Source organism: Rhinatrema bivittatum, chromosome 2 (genome assembly GCF_901001135.1).
Source record: "Rhinatrema bivittatum chromosome 2, aRhiBiv1.1, whole genome shotgun sequence".
NCBI classification, from domain to species: domain Eukaryota; kingdom Metazoa; phylum Chordata; class Amphibia; order Gymnophiona; family Rhinatrematidae; genus Rhinatrema; species Rhinatrema bivittatum.
In genome coordinates, this window is record NC_042616.1 from 136,390,645 (window position 1) to 136,408,453 (window position 17,809).

At 40.6% G+C, this 17,809-nt stretch overlaps 1 protein-coding gene across 3 annotated transcripts in view; it reads right to left on the reverse strand.

The window, feature by feature from the left end:
- Positions 1–4,401: 4,401 nt before the first annotated feature.
- Positions 4,402–17,809, reverse strand: part of PDSS1 (decaprenyl diphosphate synthase subunit 1) — an 82,629-nt gene continuing 69,221 nt past the window's right edge. For all 3 annotated transcript variants that reach the window (XM_029588665.1, XM_029588664.1, XM_029588667.1), the window contains one exon: positions 4,402–9,246. In XM_029588665.1, coding sequence (XP_029444525.1) covers positions 9,106–9,246 — 141 coding nt within the window. In that variant the 3' untranslated portion in view covers positions 4,402–9,105. The remainder of the gene's footprint in view (positions 9,247–17,809) is intronic.

The window sequence follows — 17,809 nt, forward strand, 5'->3', positions numbered from 1 at the left end:
GGACTGATTCAAATGAAAGTCCGAAACCTCTTTGGGCAAAAAGGAGGGCACAGTCTGAAGTTGAACCACAGCCAGAGTCATATGGAGAAAACACTCATGGCAGGAAAAAGCCTGCAGCTCAGAGATCTTACGTGCCAAACAGACTGCTACCAGAAAAATTATCTTCAAGGTAATCAGCCACAAGGAAAAAGTATGAAGCGATTGAAAGGTTGGACCTGCCAAAAACATGAGGACCAAGTTAAGGTCCCACAGAGGCACCAGATGCTGCAATGGGGGCCAGAGATGCTCAACTCCCTGCAGAAAATGGACACATCCGGATGGGAAGACAAAAGCCCTCCATTGACTCTTCCTCTATAACAAGCCAGGGCTGCAACTTGAACCTTCAAGGTGTTGAGAACCAAATGCTTAAGCAAGCCATCTTGTAAAAATTCCAAAATCAATGAAATATCCACCTTGAGCAGCTGAGTACCTCGCTCGGAACACCAAGCCTCAAAGACCCTCCAAATTGCCACAGGTGAAAAATCCTGCTTCCACAATGGAGCCCTTTCAATGGCTAAACCTTAAGGCAGAATCGACTCGGATCCTCGTGTAGAATGGGACCCTGACCTAATAGATCCGTTCGAAAAAGTAACCTGAAGGGACTGCCACCAGAAATCTCTGGAGATATGCTTATCAAGGCCTTCAAGTCCTTTTGGAGTCACTAAAAGGACGGTCTTGACTTGCAATCTTCTGGATCAGTCTGCCTATCAGAGGCCAGGGTAGAAAGCATAAAGCAGGGCGCCATGTGGCCACTCCTGAACAAGAGCACCGATGCCTATTGCTTTTTGGTCCCACCTGCTACTGAAGAAGCATGTAACCTTTGCATTTTTGAAGAATGCCAACAGGTCTAGATCTGGTAGGCCTCAGCGGTTCACCAGGAACAAAAAGGCCTCATCTGCCAGTTCTCATTCTCCTGGGGCCAAGTTTCTCCTGCTGAGGAAATTGGCTCTGATATTGCCCATTCCAGCAATGTGAGAGGCGGATATGCTTAGGAGATGCTGCTCTGCCCATACCATGAGCACATCTATCTCCTCCGACACTTATTGACGCTTTGTTCCACCCTAACGATTGATGTAAGCCACCGTGTTCATATTGTCATACATTATTCAGATTGGTCAAGCCTCTAGCCACTTGGCAAACTGCAGGCACACCAAGCAAACCGCTTATGCCTCCAGTCGATGTTCCACTGCCGCTCTGCTGCATTCCAGCGCTCTTGCACCACCAACTCCTCACAGTGATCCCCCAGTCCCTTAGGCTTGCATCTGTCTTGAGTACCATTCAATTCAGCAACAGGGAAATTTCTTCCTGAGATGGTCCTCTTGTAACCACTAGTCCAAATGGGATCTCACCTCTAATGGAAAGAGCAGCCTCACCACATTGTTCTGTGACGGCGGACTCCATTGGGAGAGCAAGGCACACTCAAGAGGGTGCATATGTGCCCTTGCCCAAGGACCTCTTCTAATGTGACAGACATCAACCCTAGGACCTGCATATAAGACCACACAGTTGGAAGAACAAAATACTGGGATAGAATTTGCAGCATCAACGTGTGTATCCGAGATTCCAGCAGAAACACTTTACCCTGCCTTGTACTGAATCGAACCCAGAGATACCCCAGGGTCTGAGATGGCTGCAAATTGCTCTTGGCTAGATTCACACCCAGCCTAGTTCCTGTAGCAAGGAAACCACCCTGTGGGAAGCGTAAAGACTCTCTTCCAATATCTTGGCTTGAATCAACCAGCCGTCCAGATAGGGGTGAACTAGAATGCCCTCCTTGTGAAGGGCTGCTGCTACAACCACAATGACCTTGGAAAAGGTCCTGCGCACAGTGGCTAGTCTGAAAGGCAAGGCCTGAAATTGATAATGACAATCAATAGCAAATCTGAGGAACCATTGATGTTCCTGCCGGATGGGAATATGCAGATCTGCCTCCATGAGATCCAGAGATATGAGGTACTCTCCTTTTGGACAGCCATTATGACAGAGCACACCATAACCATCCTGCAATGTGTGAATTGTAGATGATGGTTGACGCTATTGAGATCCAGTATGGGCCGAAATGACTCTTCCTTCTTGGGTCTGACAAAATAAATGGAATATCAGCCCATATTTTGCTGCGATTTGGGAATAGGAATCACCGATTTTGGATTCAACAGCCATTGTAATGCTGCTTCATTCCTACCGTCTTCTGAGAGGAGTTGCATAGCAAAACCATGAAGGTTTCCGGTGGAATGCAAAGAAATTCTAGAGCATACTATTCCAAATCACTGGACCCACCTGTGATAAAACCAGGATAGGAAGCCACCTATCTCTTGCACCATCAAGTGAGTCCATCAACCTTCATTGGGAAGACTGAGGAGCTCCAACTCTGGAGCCTGCATCCTTTTGAGGACCTCTGGGGCAAAAGGACTGAGACCTGTGGAAGGGACTGGATCTCTGATAAGAACCTACTCTCTAAGGCCGAAAATGCAGGTAGTCTTGGGAACGGCCAGTTGCCCGAAAAGACCGGGCAACAGGTTTCTTGTCCTGTGGAAAACGAGGGATCTGAGTCTCTCCCCATTTACTTGTTATTTTTTCTAATTCACTGTCAAACAAAAGCAAGCCTTTGAAGGGCAGCTTAATAAGGCTATATTGAAATAGACCAGTTGCACAGCCACAACTGCAACCTGGCTGCAATAACTGAAGCAGCTCCTCTGGCAGCTGTTTGTAGTAAGTCAAAGCCCACATCACCCAAGAAGGCAGCCCTGGTTTTACCATAGGTCAAAGATCAGAACCAGCGCCACCAGATTCATGACAAGGACACAAGGTAGCCCCAGCTACCAAGGTGCAACAAGAAGCAATTTGCAAGTTCATTGTCACTGCCTCAAAGGCTTGCTTCAGGATAGTCTCATTCCTCCTATCCTGCACATTCTTCAGGGCCATACCTCCTCCTACCATGATGATGGTATGTTTCGTGACCGAACACACTAAAGCATCCACCCTAGGGAAACACAATTGCTCTCTGGCCTGCGGATCCAAGGGATATAAACCTGGCAAGACATGTCCCCCTTTAAAAGATGCCTCTGGCGCACTCCATTACAGATCAACCAACTCCTGGATAGCATCCAAGAGGAGGAAGAAACAAGAGAGCGAGGGCTAAAGCCTTCACTGTTGTGCCTCTCTCTGCCTACAACCGCTAAATGGGATTTAGGTCTACACCAATCAAGGCTACCGGACTGAAGGCACTCTACTGCAGGAGGCAAGTGGTGCTTCAGACAACTCGTCTTTGATATATCCTTTCCAATTTCTTTTTTTTTACTCACAGGTAATCCCCCAAAGGGAAATGCTTGTCCGCCATCTGCTGGAGATGCAGAATACTGGTGGGCGGGAAGATATAGCTGTGATGTCAGCTTTTGCTCTGCTTCCATCTGCTGGCAGAGTTGCATAACCCATACGAGGGTGGCCCTTAGTTGTATATGATTTTGTGAACCAAAATATTTTTCATCTCCCAACCCCCAAAATTGTTCCAATCCGTGTAAAAGTACTCTGTAATATTTCAGCTCAATCAGATAATAATAAAATTTCCCCCAAAGGCCCTGAAGTTTCAGACTTTAATATAAAAAAATATCAATTTTGTTAAACTGTTTTTTGCCTGTACAAATTTTGAGAAAATGTTTGATCATGCTTTACCCTACCTTCCATGTCACCATCACATCTTCGAATTAGTCTTGAGAAGTAGTTCTGATGCAGTAATGGGTGCAACTCCTTCAGGCCCAAATGTGAATTTGTTTAAAAGATTTAGGGAAACCTGATCGGCTATAGACAACATAAAATACCGTAGTGGGATAGAAGATGTCACCGAAGATGTTTGTGTCAGTATGCTGGAATTTCTACCAGAACAGTTACTGTGAAGTATTAGAATTGGCCATGACCTTCCTCAGTGGTACGCCCCCCCAAAAGGAGTCTCATTGCTTGTTCCTGGAGCTGTGAGCAATAGTCGGTAGATAGAAAAGGCTTTTTATGCCTTAAAATATTTATTCCAAGATCAATTTAAACTGACCAAAAAAGAGAGCGATTCAATCGGAAGAACATGCATTTTTCTTATCAGACTATTTACAAGCCTGGTTCTTAACACAATTGGCTCTGAAAGCTCCGTATCTAGTTTACAATTTTAAGGATGTAGATCCAGAAATTAGTAGTTCTGTTGTGAAAAAAATTGCAAAACATTTATGGTATCTATCACCAGAAACTGCGGTATTCACATTCTTTGATGATTAAATTCCACTAGACATTAAGCAAAAAATGGCTACTATAATGATGACTACAGAAGACAGATGTAGAAAATCAAATAAAACGATACACTGTTAGTAGTGAAGACCTCAACCGTTTAAAAGAAAACCATTTCTATGATTTTATTTCTGCAGAATCAAAGATGTTTCTCAAGATTTTCAATATACACAAATTTTCTAAAAAAAAACTGCCCATCTACTTGGAAAGATGTTGTCAACTTCCAACGTGGGTTGGAAACATTGAAAAGCATAGTGGTAGTTAACGACATGGCTGAGAGAGGAGTGAAGCTAATACAAGAATATCAGAACATTCTGAACAAGAACGAAAAAGAAAAGCAATACATTGTGCAGATTGTTAGTAAATACAGAAAAAAGTACCCAGATGCTACCAAAACTGGCCTAATTAATGAAGCAGTAAAATCTGGTCTCTTATTACATTTTTATTATTTCCATTTTAGATGTTATTTTGCGAAGTATGTATTTTTCTTTTGGTTTCAATTTTTGCTGAATATCTTAGCTAATTTTTATTTCATGTAAATAACTGTATGAAGAAAATAGTTATAAAATTGTCTTTCGATTATGCTTGATTATTTTCCCAAACATCTGAAAATGAAATACAAAAGTTTTAAATAAATACTAATTTTCGGTGAAATATGAAAGTTTAAGGTCTTTGAGGGTCATCTTAAAATAGTTCAATTGAGCTTAAATTTGGCAAGGAGCACTTTTTCATACATTGGAGCAAGATTAGAGGTTGGCAGCAAAGAATTTAAAAAGCTGAAAAATAAGGGCCATCCTAACCCACACATTGGAATTGACCTACCTGAACGCTAAGGAAACATGAAATTCTATAACAGCTACAACTAATTTCAAAAGCTTTCAAAAGAGCATATTCATAAAATAGCTTTCTATAGTATCTTTATCACATAATTAGGAAGACTCTTTATTCTCCCATTCTAAATCATTGTACCTAACTTCAAATACTTTTTTTTGCTAATTATTTTCTGAACTGCCATTTGTCACAAAAATGGAAAAATTCCTTTAATTTGTATATAACCTGTTAATTAAAATTTATGGAGTTGCCTAAAATAAAATGAGGGTAATGGTGCAAAAAAAATAACTAATGACACAAGAAAATTTGTACCTGATTATACATTGCACACAAAATATTTTTAATTTTAAGGAGGAAAAAGACTTCAGATGCCAAATGCTAGTGAATCATCACTGATTTGGTAATGGGCAAAATCATGAGTCTAAAAACCTCCTCTGTTTTTTGTGGTGCTGTGCCTATCCTACTTGTTTAGCAAACAGACCTTTATTATCAATGTAAATATTTTTTAATTTTTAAATATTTTCCAATAATATAAAAAAAATCTGGAAGCAAAGCAATTCAATTTTTCAGGAGCCTTTTCTTTATTCTGTTCCTTTATAGATTAAATGCTGCTTAAAAAATGAATATCCCCTGATGCTGAAATAAATACTCAAAACATGGCGCATGTCAGGAGAATAGACAGTATTAATGGCAGCATATAAGTGTGTGTACATATATTTGAAAGTTTTTTTTTAATGCTGATCAACCAAGAATAAGCTAAGTAATTTTGATTTAGCATTGTATAGTCGAGTTGAAGGCTGCATCTGAAAAACTGAATTGCATTGCTTCCAGATTATTTTTTATATTATTGAAAAATTTAAAAATATATACATTGATAATAAAAGAAGGTCTGTTTGCTAAACAAGTAGGATAAACACAGCACCACAAAAAATAAGGGAGGTTTTTTGACTCATGATTTTGCCCTTTACCAAATCAGTGAGGTTTCACTAGAATTTGGCATCTGAAGTCTTTCCTCCTTAAAATACAAAATCTTTTTTGTGTACAATGTGTAATCAGATGCAAATTTTCTTGGGTCATTAATTAAAATGTGTCCAATATAAACTGTTGTTCCTACTTATCATACACTGAAAGTAGTTGGACCATCATAATAAGCACTACCGGTCATCAGTCCCTTACAATATTCACTTTTTCTTTATTTTTTTTGCTGCATTTAAAAAAACTCTCTCAAATATATATATATACACACTTATCTTATATGCTGCCATTAATACTCTAGAGTTTCCTCACACACACCATGTTTTGAGCATTTATTTCTGCATTGGGATATTCATTTTTTAAGCAGCATTTAATCTATAAAGGAACAGAATAAAGAAAGTTAATACAGAATTCAGCTTGTAGCACAGGAAGCAAAACAGCAACTCACCGTCCATTTGAGGCCTCCTTTAGATTTGATTCCAACTCATGGAAGTGCATGTGGTGTTTAACGTAAAATGCTTTTTTAGAAAGTCACCAATGAAAATGTCAGACCTCAATGACATCATCAGTAACCAGGTATTCTTATATTTCTTGGTACAACCAATCAAATTAAAGCAAATTGGAATGTATTCTGACATCATCTATAGCTATCTCTTTTAAATTAATGAATACCATGCTATTTCAGCATTTAGACCAGAAGGAATTAGAGTTCAAAGTCTATATCCAAAACTGTTCTCTATAATTCAATACAGTCTCCAAAGTGCATCCACAATTTGAAGGCAAAACCTGGTCAATAATCCACCATCGTAGATCCTCAAAAGTGTGAGAACTGCAGTGTCACCATTGGTGCTGACAGTCTTATTTTATTTTGAATGCAACTCTTCTGTTCTATGAGCCGAGTTTTTATCATCTTTTTTGTCCTTCCAATACATCGTAACCCACATGGGCACTCTATAGCATAAACCATGTTTTCTGAAGTACAATCAGTGTAATAGTAATAGTTTATAAATACGTGCTGAGTTCAAATCCTACCACATTGTAATCTTCAATGTAGTTTTACACATTGAACAATGCCTCAGGGTTTTGGCCCATCAAATGGGCACTTTGTTGATCAGACTCAAGAGATAAATAAAACCTGACACTAGATCTCTTAAACTTTTCCCTTTTGTAAAGGCTATTAAGGGATGGTGTTGAAATACCTGATGTAACTGAAAAATATACCAATACTGGTATGAGCAATTTCAGACAACTACAGGAAAAATATATCATCTATAAATTTTGACCATACGTTTATACTTTTAAAAAAATGGGATCCATAAACATATTCCGTTTCAAAATGTGCTCCATAACGATTTGCCACACTGGGGGCCATCGTAGTCCCCATAGCAATGTCATGTTTTTGTAAATAAAAATCCTCTTGAAACAAGAAATAATTATGTGTTAGTGCAATCTGTGCCAATAAACTCAGTCGGTATTCTGTGAGGTCTTACTCTCATCTCTAAAATTGACTCCACTATTGTCAGTGCTTCATGTTGGGGGACATTTTTATATAAAGGCCTGTACATCCAACGAAGCCAGATAACACAATCGTATGTCCCCAATTTTTGACAATTTTGTGAGCATACGTTTTGTGTCCCAAATATATGATGTGGTTGTTTTTACTAATTCTTGCAAAAAAAAGCATCCATAAAGACAAACAATGATTTTAAAATTGACCCCACAGATGAAACAATAGGATGGTCTAGCCTTTTATGAATCTTTGGGATGGTATAATATATTGGAAACTGGATTTTTTTATTTAAAAATTATACTCATGTCATCTCAAAAAAACCCAATTTGTCTGCTGACTTAAGTACCAAATCAATTTGTTGCACTATCTCCTGGTAATATTTCATAATAGTCAGGTTTAGACAGTTGTTGCATAATTTCCCCAACATAATCCATTCTATTTTGTACCACTATTGCTCCTCCCTTGTCCACTGGTTTTATAACTGTTTCAACACCATTCTTAAGTTCTTTCATAGCTATACATTCCGGTTTAGTAATGTTATGGTGAAAGCTGAATTTTTTTTGTTCAGCCTTTAATTCAAATAACCTGAAAAGGGTGGTCAGAAAATGGATGGAGAGATGGCTGTTTTGCTACCTAGGCTACAAGCTGAATTCTATATTAACTTTTTTTATTCTGTTCCTTTATAGATTAAATGCTGCTTAAAAAAATGAATATCCCTGATGCAGAAATAAATCCTCAGAATATGGCACCTGTCGGGAGAATCAAGAGTGTGTTAGTGGAGGCATATAAGTGTGTGTGTATATGTATTTGAAAAAGTTTTTTAAATGCAGCAAGATAAAAAAAGTGAACATTGTAAGGACCGATGAGTATGTATAAAGCAAAGGTGGTCTGTTGACCGGTAGGGCTTATTATGATGGTCCAACTACTTTTGGTGAGTTATAAGTGGGAACAACTGTTTATATTGGAGATATATGGAATATAAGAAATGACCCAGATAGACAATTAAAATTTATGTACAGTCTTTTATAATAAACCATTCTCCTATAAACCCCCCCCCCCAAAAAACAACTTTTTCACTTTTATACATGCCTCAAGGCTGTTCCAGGAAATGTGATATCTGAAGATACAGTAGTTTTAATACATTGATCATATTTATTTTCAGGTTGGCCTCTGTGCATGGATAGATTAACAGTGTAAACAATGCCACGCATAACAGGAAAGCCATCAGATAGTCATAGCATATCAATATAAGCCCTGATTTTGTGGTTTGGATTTCAGCATTTATACTTTAGCTTCCCTCAGTTAAAACTTTCAGCATTAAAAAATAAAAAAATACAGTACGTAACTGCCAATGACATGTCCAAGGGTTTAAAATGATAGGTTTGTTTTATAATCTGTTGGAAGCAGGCCAGCTTCCATTTCTTTAATAACTCTGTAGGCACAGTCTGGTGGGTAAATAGCTGCCGGAAGGAGTCTGGATGATCTCACTTTTCTCGTGTCAGCACAGTTTCTGTGAGCTGTATGAGGGCCTCTCTCTCAGGGGATGGATGTAATTTACTGATCTCAGCTACTGCTTTGTGGCAGTAGCGTTGGGCGAGGTAGATTGCTTGCTGGACACCATTGCTCTGTTGAGGAGTAAAAAACAAAGGTAATTATATCATGGGTAATTCACACAAATGGAAACTCAAAGAACAAACTTATGTGAAGGGAGACATAACTGTCCCTTGGGGTCTAGGCTTAACTTTTTTTTTTAGACTCAGAAACTGAACTTAACTCCTGGGTCAGAAATAGAATATAATATGCATTTCTGTGGCTAATGCTAGTATATGGTGTGGTCAGGGCTAGATTTGATTATTGAACCAAGATGCAGAGGACTAGGGGCAGGAGTTTTCGCCTCTGGAAATCAAAGAGCAAGAGAGAGTTTTAGTTTTTGGGTTCCTGCAGTATGGCATATCTTATGTTCAGAATTTGGCACTCTAGGCACTTGCCTATGTCTCACCATCCTAGATATCTCTGCTGCGTTTGACACTGTCAACCACCAAATCCTTCTATCCAGACTATCAGAGATAGGCATCTCCGGAAGAGTGCTCGCATGGTTCACTTCCTATCTCACCCACCGAGAATACCTAGTCAAAATTGACAACTCCGAATCCCCATGCATGCCACTCGTGCAAGGTGTCCCCCAAGGATCCTCCCTATCTTCCACCCTTTTTAACATATATCTCCTACCTCTCTGCTATCTACTTTCTGATCTAGGTCCTAATTTCTTCATGTATGCGGATGACGTCCAGATCCTCATCTCCATACAAAAAACCCTCAAAGACACCCTGCCTAGTTTCCATCAACATCCTTTTAGCCAACCTCCAACTTGCACTTAACACAGTCAAAACGGAAATCCTCCTCATATCCAACAATCCTGAAATCATCTCACAGGTTATACCCAAGCTACCTACCACTACCCACCCCCTCCTGCCATTTGTAAGAGACCTAGGTGTTGTATTGGATCAACACCTCAACTTCCAACCCCATATTAAATCTCTGCTAAAAGGAGGCTTTTACAAACTCCACATCCTCAAAAAAACTCAAACCCCTGCTCCACACTCAGGATTTCCGTCTAGTTTTGCAGTCTACCATCTTATCTAAATTGGATTACTGCAACTCCCTTCTCCTAGGCCTCCCCTATTCCACAATTAAACCACTACAAATCCTACAGAACTCCATGGCAAGAATCATCACAGACACACGCAAAAGAGAACACATCTCCCCAGTCTTAAAAAATCTGCACTGGCTTCCCATCCCTTTCCGTATAAAATACAAAACCCTCACAGTTCTTCATAATGCGCTCTACAAAAACAACCTTGCTTGGCTCAAGGAAATGCCACGTTTCCATACCTCCAATCGTCCATCCAGAGCCACCCTTGCAGGCACCCTCCACATCCCACCCCTTAAAACTGCACATCTCTCCACCACAAGAGAAAGAGCTTTTACCATCGCTGGCCCTACCCTATGGAACTCACTACCCATGTCCCTCCACCTTGAACCCTCTTTACCCAACTTCAAAAAAGGCATCAAAACCTGGCTTTTCCTACAGGCCTACCCAGATGCCAATCAAACATAAACCCCTTCTATTGCCTCCTCCCTATCTCGACCTCTGCTCTGCTACCCACCAATCAAGGATGCATCTTATGGAAACATTGACTATGTAATGCTTGATATGTTATGTATATATTAAGGCCTTTTTAATGCAGTTCCTTTATTTTTTTCTCTCTCCCTTTCGCTTTATAACCTATGTTCTTCACGCTACTTATACGCTTGGCTTTGCACCCGCCCCCCCATTCTCTCCTTATTCCACCCCTGCTCCCCTTTCCCCTCTCCCTGTTATTTGTAATTTCCCTTTCCTACTTTCAAAGTTGATTGTAAACCGGCATGATATGTTCTATGAATGTCGGTATATTTTAAAAGCCCATAAATAAATAAATAAAATGTTGCCTGTGCCTAAATTTGCCTCTGAGTTGTTGTGACAGAGTGGTCCACGCAGGAGATCTGAGTCTAGGACCTTACTAGCACAGCACCATATATGAACACCGACCCCAGAAATGTGAATTAACTTTACTTCATCTCTGACCCAACAGTTTAATTTCCAGCATTAGAAACTGTGAATAAAAACTCTGAAGGCGTAACACATCTCCCTGCATTAAGTAAGAGCAAATGCCTTCATTAACATGGGATTTTCATGGAGGTGCACCAATTTGTGCATTAAAATTCTTATTAATGCCTAAGTAAATTTATACAAATGCACATACATGTGTGGACTGGCTTTGCAGGGCTTCGAGCATACCCCGGTTGGGAGGACCAGCATATCATGTGGTTAGTGTTGGTTGCAGCTGCAAACAACACCGAGCTCCCAGTCGTGCTTTTTACATAAAAGACTTCTCATCAGGGGTATCGTTAGCCCTGTCAGTGCACCACTAAGGAGGAGACTGCAACACGGCTATGTTGGCGGGGGCCCTGCAAGGCACAAAGAGGTGGTGGTTACTGTTGGCGGGAGGCTCGAGGAAGAGGTCTGTAGTTGGGTCAGTGGGGCTTTGTGGCCCAAGGAGGAGGTGGTGTCAGCTGGGCCACGTGGATCAAGGATGCAGGGCAACAGCCCAAAGTGGAGTAATAGGCTGCAAGGCCAGAGGAGGAAAGGCTACAGCTGTATCAACCATGCCTGTGCGGCCCAAAGAGGAATTAGCTGCTGTACTGGCTGGGCGCAGATTGAGAATGTTTTGTTGGCTAGCCTGTGGGACAGAAGAAATAAGGCTGCTTCTTTTTGCATTCTGAACACTCTGGAGGAAAGAGCATTTATGCTTGTGTGGGTTAGAGTGACAGCATGAGTGTGCATGTGAGGCAAACAGCTCGAGTGTGCATGTATGTATATTTGTGCATTTGAGAAACATAAGTGTGTATGCACGTGTGAGAGATAGCATATGTATGAGCGTGTGTGTGTGTGTGTGTGAAAGTATAAGTGTGCATGTGTGAGTGAGAGCATGAGTATACATATTTTTGTGGGTTAGCATGAGGGTGTGTGTGAGAGCATGTGTGTATGTGAGAGACAGTAGGTGTGTGTGAGAGAGATAGAGACCATATGTGTATGTGTACGAGACAGCATGTGTGAGTGTATGAGAGAGAGTCTGTATGTGTGTGCATGTGAGATGCTGCAAGAGTCCAAGGTGGAGGCTGCTGTTGCCTGTATGTTGAGGGAGAGAGAACACGTGTATTATGTGAGAAAGCATGTGAAAGAGCACGTGTGTGTATTTGAGAGAGTGTGTGTGTGTGTGTGTGTGAGCGAGTGTGTACATGTTGGAGAGTGTGTGTATTTGAGAGAGACAGAAGGAAGTTTGTGTGCTCCCTTTCCCCACTAATCCATGACAATCTGAGGGTGACTGGAAATCAAAAGTTTCCAGGTATGGAGAGCAAGGGAATTTTTTTTTATCCTTAATTTGTCTGCTGTTTTAAATATTTTATTAGTGCTTGGGAAATATTTAAAACATTTTTATACGAGAACATAAGAAAATGCCATACTGAGTCAGACCAAGGGTCCATCAAGCCCAGCATCCTGTTTCCAACAGTGGCCAATCCAGGCCATAAGAACCTGGCAAGTACCCAAAAACTAAGTCTATTCCATGTTACCATTGCTAATGGCAGTGGCTATTTTCTAAGTGAACTTAATAGCAGGTAATGGACTTCTCCTCCAAGAACTTATCCAATCCTTTTTTAAACACAGCTATACTAACTGCACTAACCACATCCTCTGGCAACAAATTCCAGAGTTTAATTGTGCGTTGAGTAAAAAAGAACTTTCTCCAATTAGTTTTAAATGTGCCCCATGCTAACTTCATGGAGTGCCCACTAGTTTTTCTACTATCTGAAAGAGTAAAAAACCGATTTACATCTACCCGTTCTAGACCTCTCATGATTTTAAACATCTCTATCATATCCCCCCCCTCAGTCGTCTCTTCTCCAAGCTGAAAAGTCCTAACCTCTTTAGTCTTTCCTCATAGGGGAGTTGTTCCATTCCCCTTATCATTTTGGTAGCCCTTCTCTGTACCTTCTCCATCGCAATTATATCTTTTTTGAGATGCGGCGACCAGAATTGTACACAGTATTCTCACCATGGAGCGATACAGAGGCATTATGACATTTTCCGTTTTATTCACCATTCCCTTTCTAATAATTCCCAACATTCTGTTTGCTTTTTTGACTGCCGCAGCACACTGAACCGACGATTTCAATGTGTTATCCACTATGACACCTAGATCTCTTTCTTGGGTTGTAGCACCTAATATGGAACCCAACATTGTGTAATTATAGCATGGGTAATTTTTCCCTAGATGCATCACCTTGCACTTATCCACATTAAATTTCATCTGCCATTTGGATGCCCAATTTTCCAGTCTCACAAGGTCTTCTCGCAATTTATCACAATCTGCTGGTGATTTAACTACTCTGAACAATTTTGTGTCATCTGCAAATTTGATTATCTCACTCGTCATATTTCTTTCCAGATCATTTATAAATATATTGAAAAGTATGGGTCCCAATACAGATCCCTGAGGCACTCCACTGTCCCTTCCACTGAGAAAATTGTCCATTTAATCCTACTCTCTGTTTCCTGTCTTTTAACCAGTTTGCAATCCACGAAAGGACATCGCCACCTATCCCATGACTTTTTACTTTTCCTAAAAGCCTCTCATGAGGAACTTTGTCAAACGCCTTCTGAAAATCCAAGTATTCTATATCTACCAGTTCACCTTTATCCACATGTTTATTAACTCCTTCAAAAAAGTGAGGCAGACTTGTGAGGCAAGACTTGCCCTGGGTAAAGCCATGCTGACTTTGTTCCATTAAACCATGTCTTTCTATATGTTCTGTGATTTTGATGTTTAGAACACTTTCCACTATTTTTCCTGGCACTGAAGTCAGGCTAACAAGTCTGTAGTTTCCCGGATCGCCCCTGGAGCCCTTTTTAAATATTGGGGTTACATTTGCTATCCTCCAGTCTTCAGGTACAATGGATGATTTTAATAAGTTACACATTTTTACTAATAGGTCTGAAATTTCATTTTTTAGTTCCTTCAGAACTCTGGGGTGTATACCATCCGGTCCAGGTGATTTACTACTCTTCAGTTTGTCAATCAGGCCTACCACATCTTCTAGGTTCACCGTGATTTGATTCAGTCCATCTGAATCATTACCCATGAAAACCTTCTCCATTACGGGTACCTCCCCGACATCCTCTTCAGTAAACACCGAAGCAAAGAAATAATTTAATCTTTCCACGATGGCCTTATCTTCTCTAAGTGCCCCTTTAACCCCTCGATCATCTAACGGTCCAACTGACTCCCTCACAGGCTTTCTGCTTCGGATATATTTTAAAAAGTTTTTACTGTGAGTTTTTGCCTCTACAGCCAACTTCTTTTCAAATTCTCTCTTAGCCTGTCTTATCAATGTCTTACATTTAACTTGCCAATGTTTATGCTTTATCCTATTTTCTTCTGTTGGATCCTTCTTCCAATTTTTGAATGACGATCTTTTGGCTAAAATAGCTTCTTTCACCTCCCCTTTTAACCATGCTGGTAATTGTTTTGCCTTCTTTCCACCTTTCTTAATGTGTGGAATACATCTAGACTGTGCTTCTAGAATGGTATTTTTTTAACAATGACCACGCCTCTTGGACATTTTTTACTTTTGTAGCTGCTCCTTTCAGTTTTTTTTCTAACAATTTTTCTCATTTTATCAAAGTTTCCCTTTTGAAAGTTTAGCACGAGCGCCTTGGATTTGCACACTGTTCCTCTTCCAGTCTTTAAATCAAATTTGATCATATTATGATCACTATTGCCAAGCGGCCCCACCACCGTTACCTCTCTCACCAAGTCCTGTGCTCCACTGAGAATTAGATCTAAAATTGCTCCCTCTCTCGTCGGTTCCTGAACCAATTGCTCCATAAAGCTATCATTTATTCCATCCAGGAACGTTATCTCTCTAGCGTGTCCAGATGATACATTTACCCAGTCAATATTTGGGTAATTGAAGTCTCCCATTATTACTGCACTACCAATTTGGTTAGCTTCCCTAATTTCTCTTAGCATTTCACTGTCCATCTCACTATCTTGACCAGGTGGACGGTAGTATACCCCTATCACTGTAGTCTTCCCTGACACACAAGGGATTTCTACCCATAAAGATTCAATTTTGTATTTAGTCTCATGCAGGATGTTTATCCTGTTGGACTCTATGCCATCCCAGACATAAAGCGCCTCACCTCCTCCCGGGTGCTCCTCTCTTGTCATTGCGATATAATTTGTACCCCGGTATAGCACTGTCGCATTGGTTATCCTCTTTCCACCATGTTTCTGAGATGCCAATTAAGTCTATATCATCATTCACCACTATACATTCTAATTCTCCCATCTTACTTCTTAGACTTCTGGCATTAGCATACAAACATTTCAAAGTTTGTTTTTTGTTTGTATTTTCTTTCTGCTTTTTAATTGATAGGGATAAGTTCGAATTTTTTTAGCTCAGGTGAGTTTTTAGTTACAGGCACTGGGACTATTTTTCTAATTATTGGAACCTCACTGTCGGGATGCCCTAATTCTAATGCATCATTAGTATCCTTTGAAGATACCTCTCTCCGAACCATGCGCTGCTGAGCGACTGTCGGCTTTCCCCTTAGAGCAGCTTTTAAACTAGAACAATCTCCTTTTTAAAGGTTAGTGCCAGCAGTCTGGTTCCACCCTAGTTAAGGTGGAGCCCATCCCTTCGGAAGAGACTCCCCCTTCCCCAAAAGGTTTCCCAGTTCCTAACAAAACTGAATCCCTCTTCCTTGCACCATCGTCTCATCCACACATTGAGACTCCGGAGCTCTGCCTGCCTCTGGTGACCTGCGCGTGGAACAGAGAGCATTTCAGAGAATGCTACCCTGGAGGTTCTGGATTTAAGCTTTCTACCTAAGAGCCTAAATTTGGCTTCCAGAACCTCCCTCCCACATTTTCCTATGTCGTTGGTGCCCACATGTACCACGACAGCCGGCTCCTCCCCAGCACTGTCTAAAATCCTATCTAGGTGACGCGTGAGGTCCGCCACCTTCGCTTTAGGGCCTCGTGTAATATTTGTAATGTTGCCTTTTCAGATGTAGGATTGTTATTTTTTGAGTGCTGGCAGTTTGTGCTATTTTGGTATGGGAGGTTTACTATATTGTAATTCAGTTTATGCAAATCTTTCCAAAGGCCAAGTTGACACCTAACCATAAGCCTAATATAATATGGGTTGCAAATGTCTTTTGCAGGGTTTTGTGGTTGGCACCACAGTAGTGCATGTAAATATAGTATACATGTGTCAATGTTTTAGCGCAGAAGACTTTACTTTGAATGTTCCTTTTCAGATAAATCAATTTTTAATTGTGTGGGGAGTGCAAAGCCTAATACCCATGCACAGGCCCTGGCTACACTGGTTCCATGTAGGAAAGCAGGAATCCATCTTGAGCTTTGTGTAAGTCACTATCCCCAGTCTCAGCCACAGCAGTGATGCATACAGTCTTTGCATGGCTAAATTTTGTTTGTTGTAATCCCAGAGGAATTCAGTGGCATGGATTACTTCTTGCGGGTGTGTGTGTATATATGTGTGTGGCAAGCTACAGTTACAGAAAGAAAGTGAGCTAGGAGGAAATACTTGTTTAGTGAGGCTTCTGTCTGAGGTTGCTGGGCGGACCTCAGAGGGACAGATGGCTGTGGAACCAGTGAGTCTCCTGGAAAGTGGGGATGCTGAGAAGGGGTGGGGAAGGGAGGAGGTGCTGAAGGCTGGTGAAGGGCTGGCAGCAACCAAGAACTTTACATAATGATGCAGGGGCCACTCACTAGAAGGGTTATTTCCAAAAGGATTTACACACTTAAAACTGGGTTTTACACATGTAAATGCTCTTTACACCTGTAAGTGGACCTTTGGAAATTGCTACAATGTATCATTGAACTATCAATAGTTCTTAGATGCGTAAGTGCACTAATGGACTTTTGAAAATTGCTATGATAGTTTGTTACATTTACACATATAACTCCTATGAAAATTACCTCCTTAGTGAGCACATGAGCAGCAGAATTTGTCTGAGCCACTGGTTGCCAGTGTGGTTGCCTCATCACTTGGCAACTTGCTCAAGAGTTGATTGTTTGGCAACAGAATTTAATAGGTCAGAAATCCAGGATATACAATATATACACGAGACTGTATCTCAAAAGTCACAGCCAGGCAATCAAAATAGTGAGGGGTCTGCATTAAAAGCCATATGAGATGAAACTGAAAGACCTGAATATGTATACTCTGGAAGACAGGAGAGATGGGGAAGATACAATGTAGACCTTTAAATTCCTGAAAGGCATTAATGATACACAAGAATAAAACCTTTTCCAATGGAAAGAAATCTGTAGAACTAGGGTCATGATATGAAACTCCAAGGGGATATTTCCCCAAGGGTGGTGGATGTATGGAATGCATTCCTGGAAGAAGTGATGAAGACAAGACAGATAATGAAGTTCAAAAGCGTGTGGGATAAACAAAGAGGATCCACAGTAGCAAAAAGACAGAGGTAACCTGCATGGAGCAGCAGTTATTGCCCCAAAAGAAATAAAACAAACAAAAAAAAACACTTTCTGG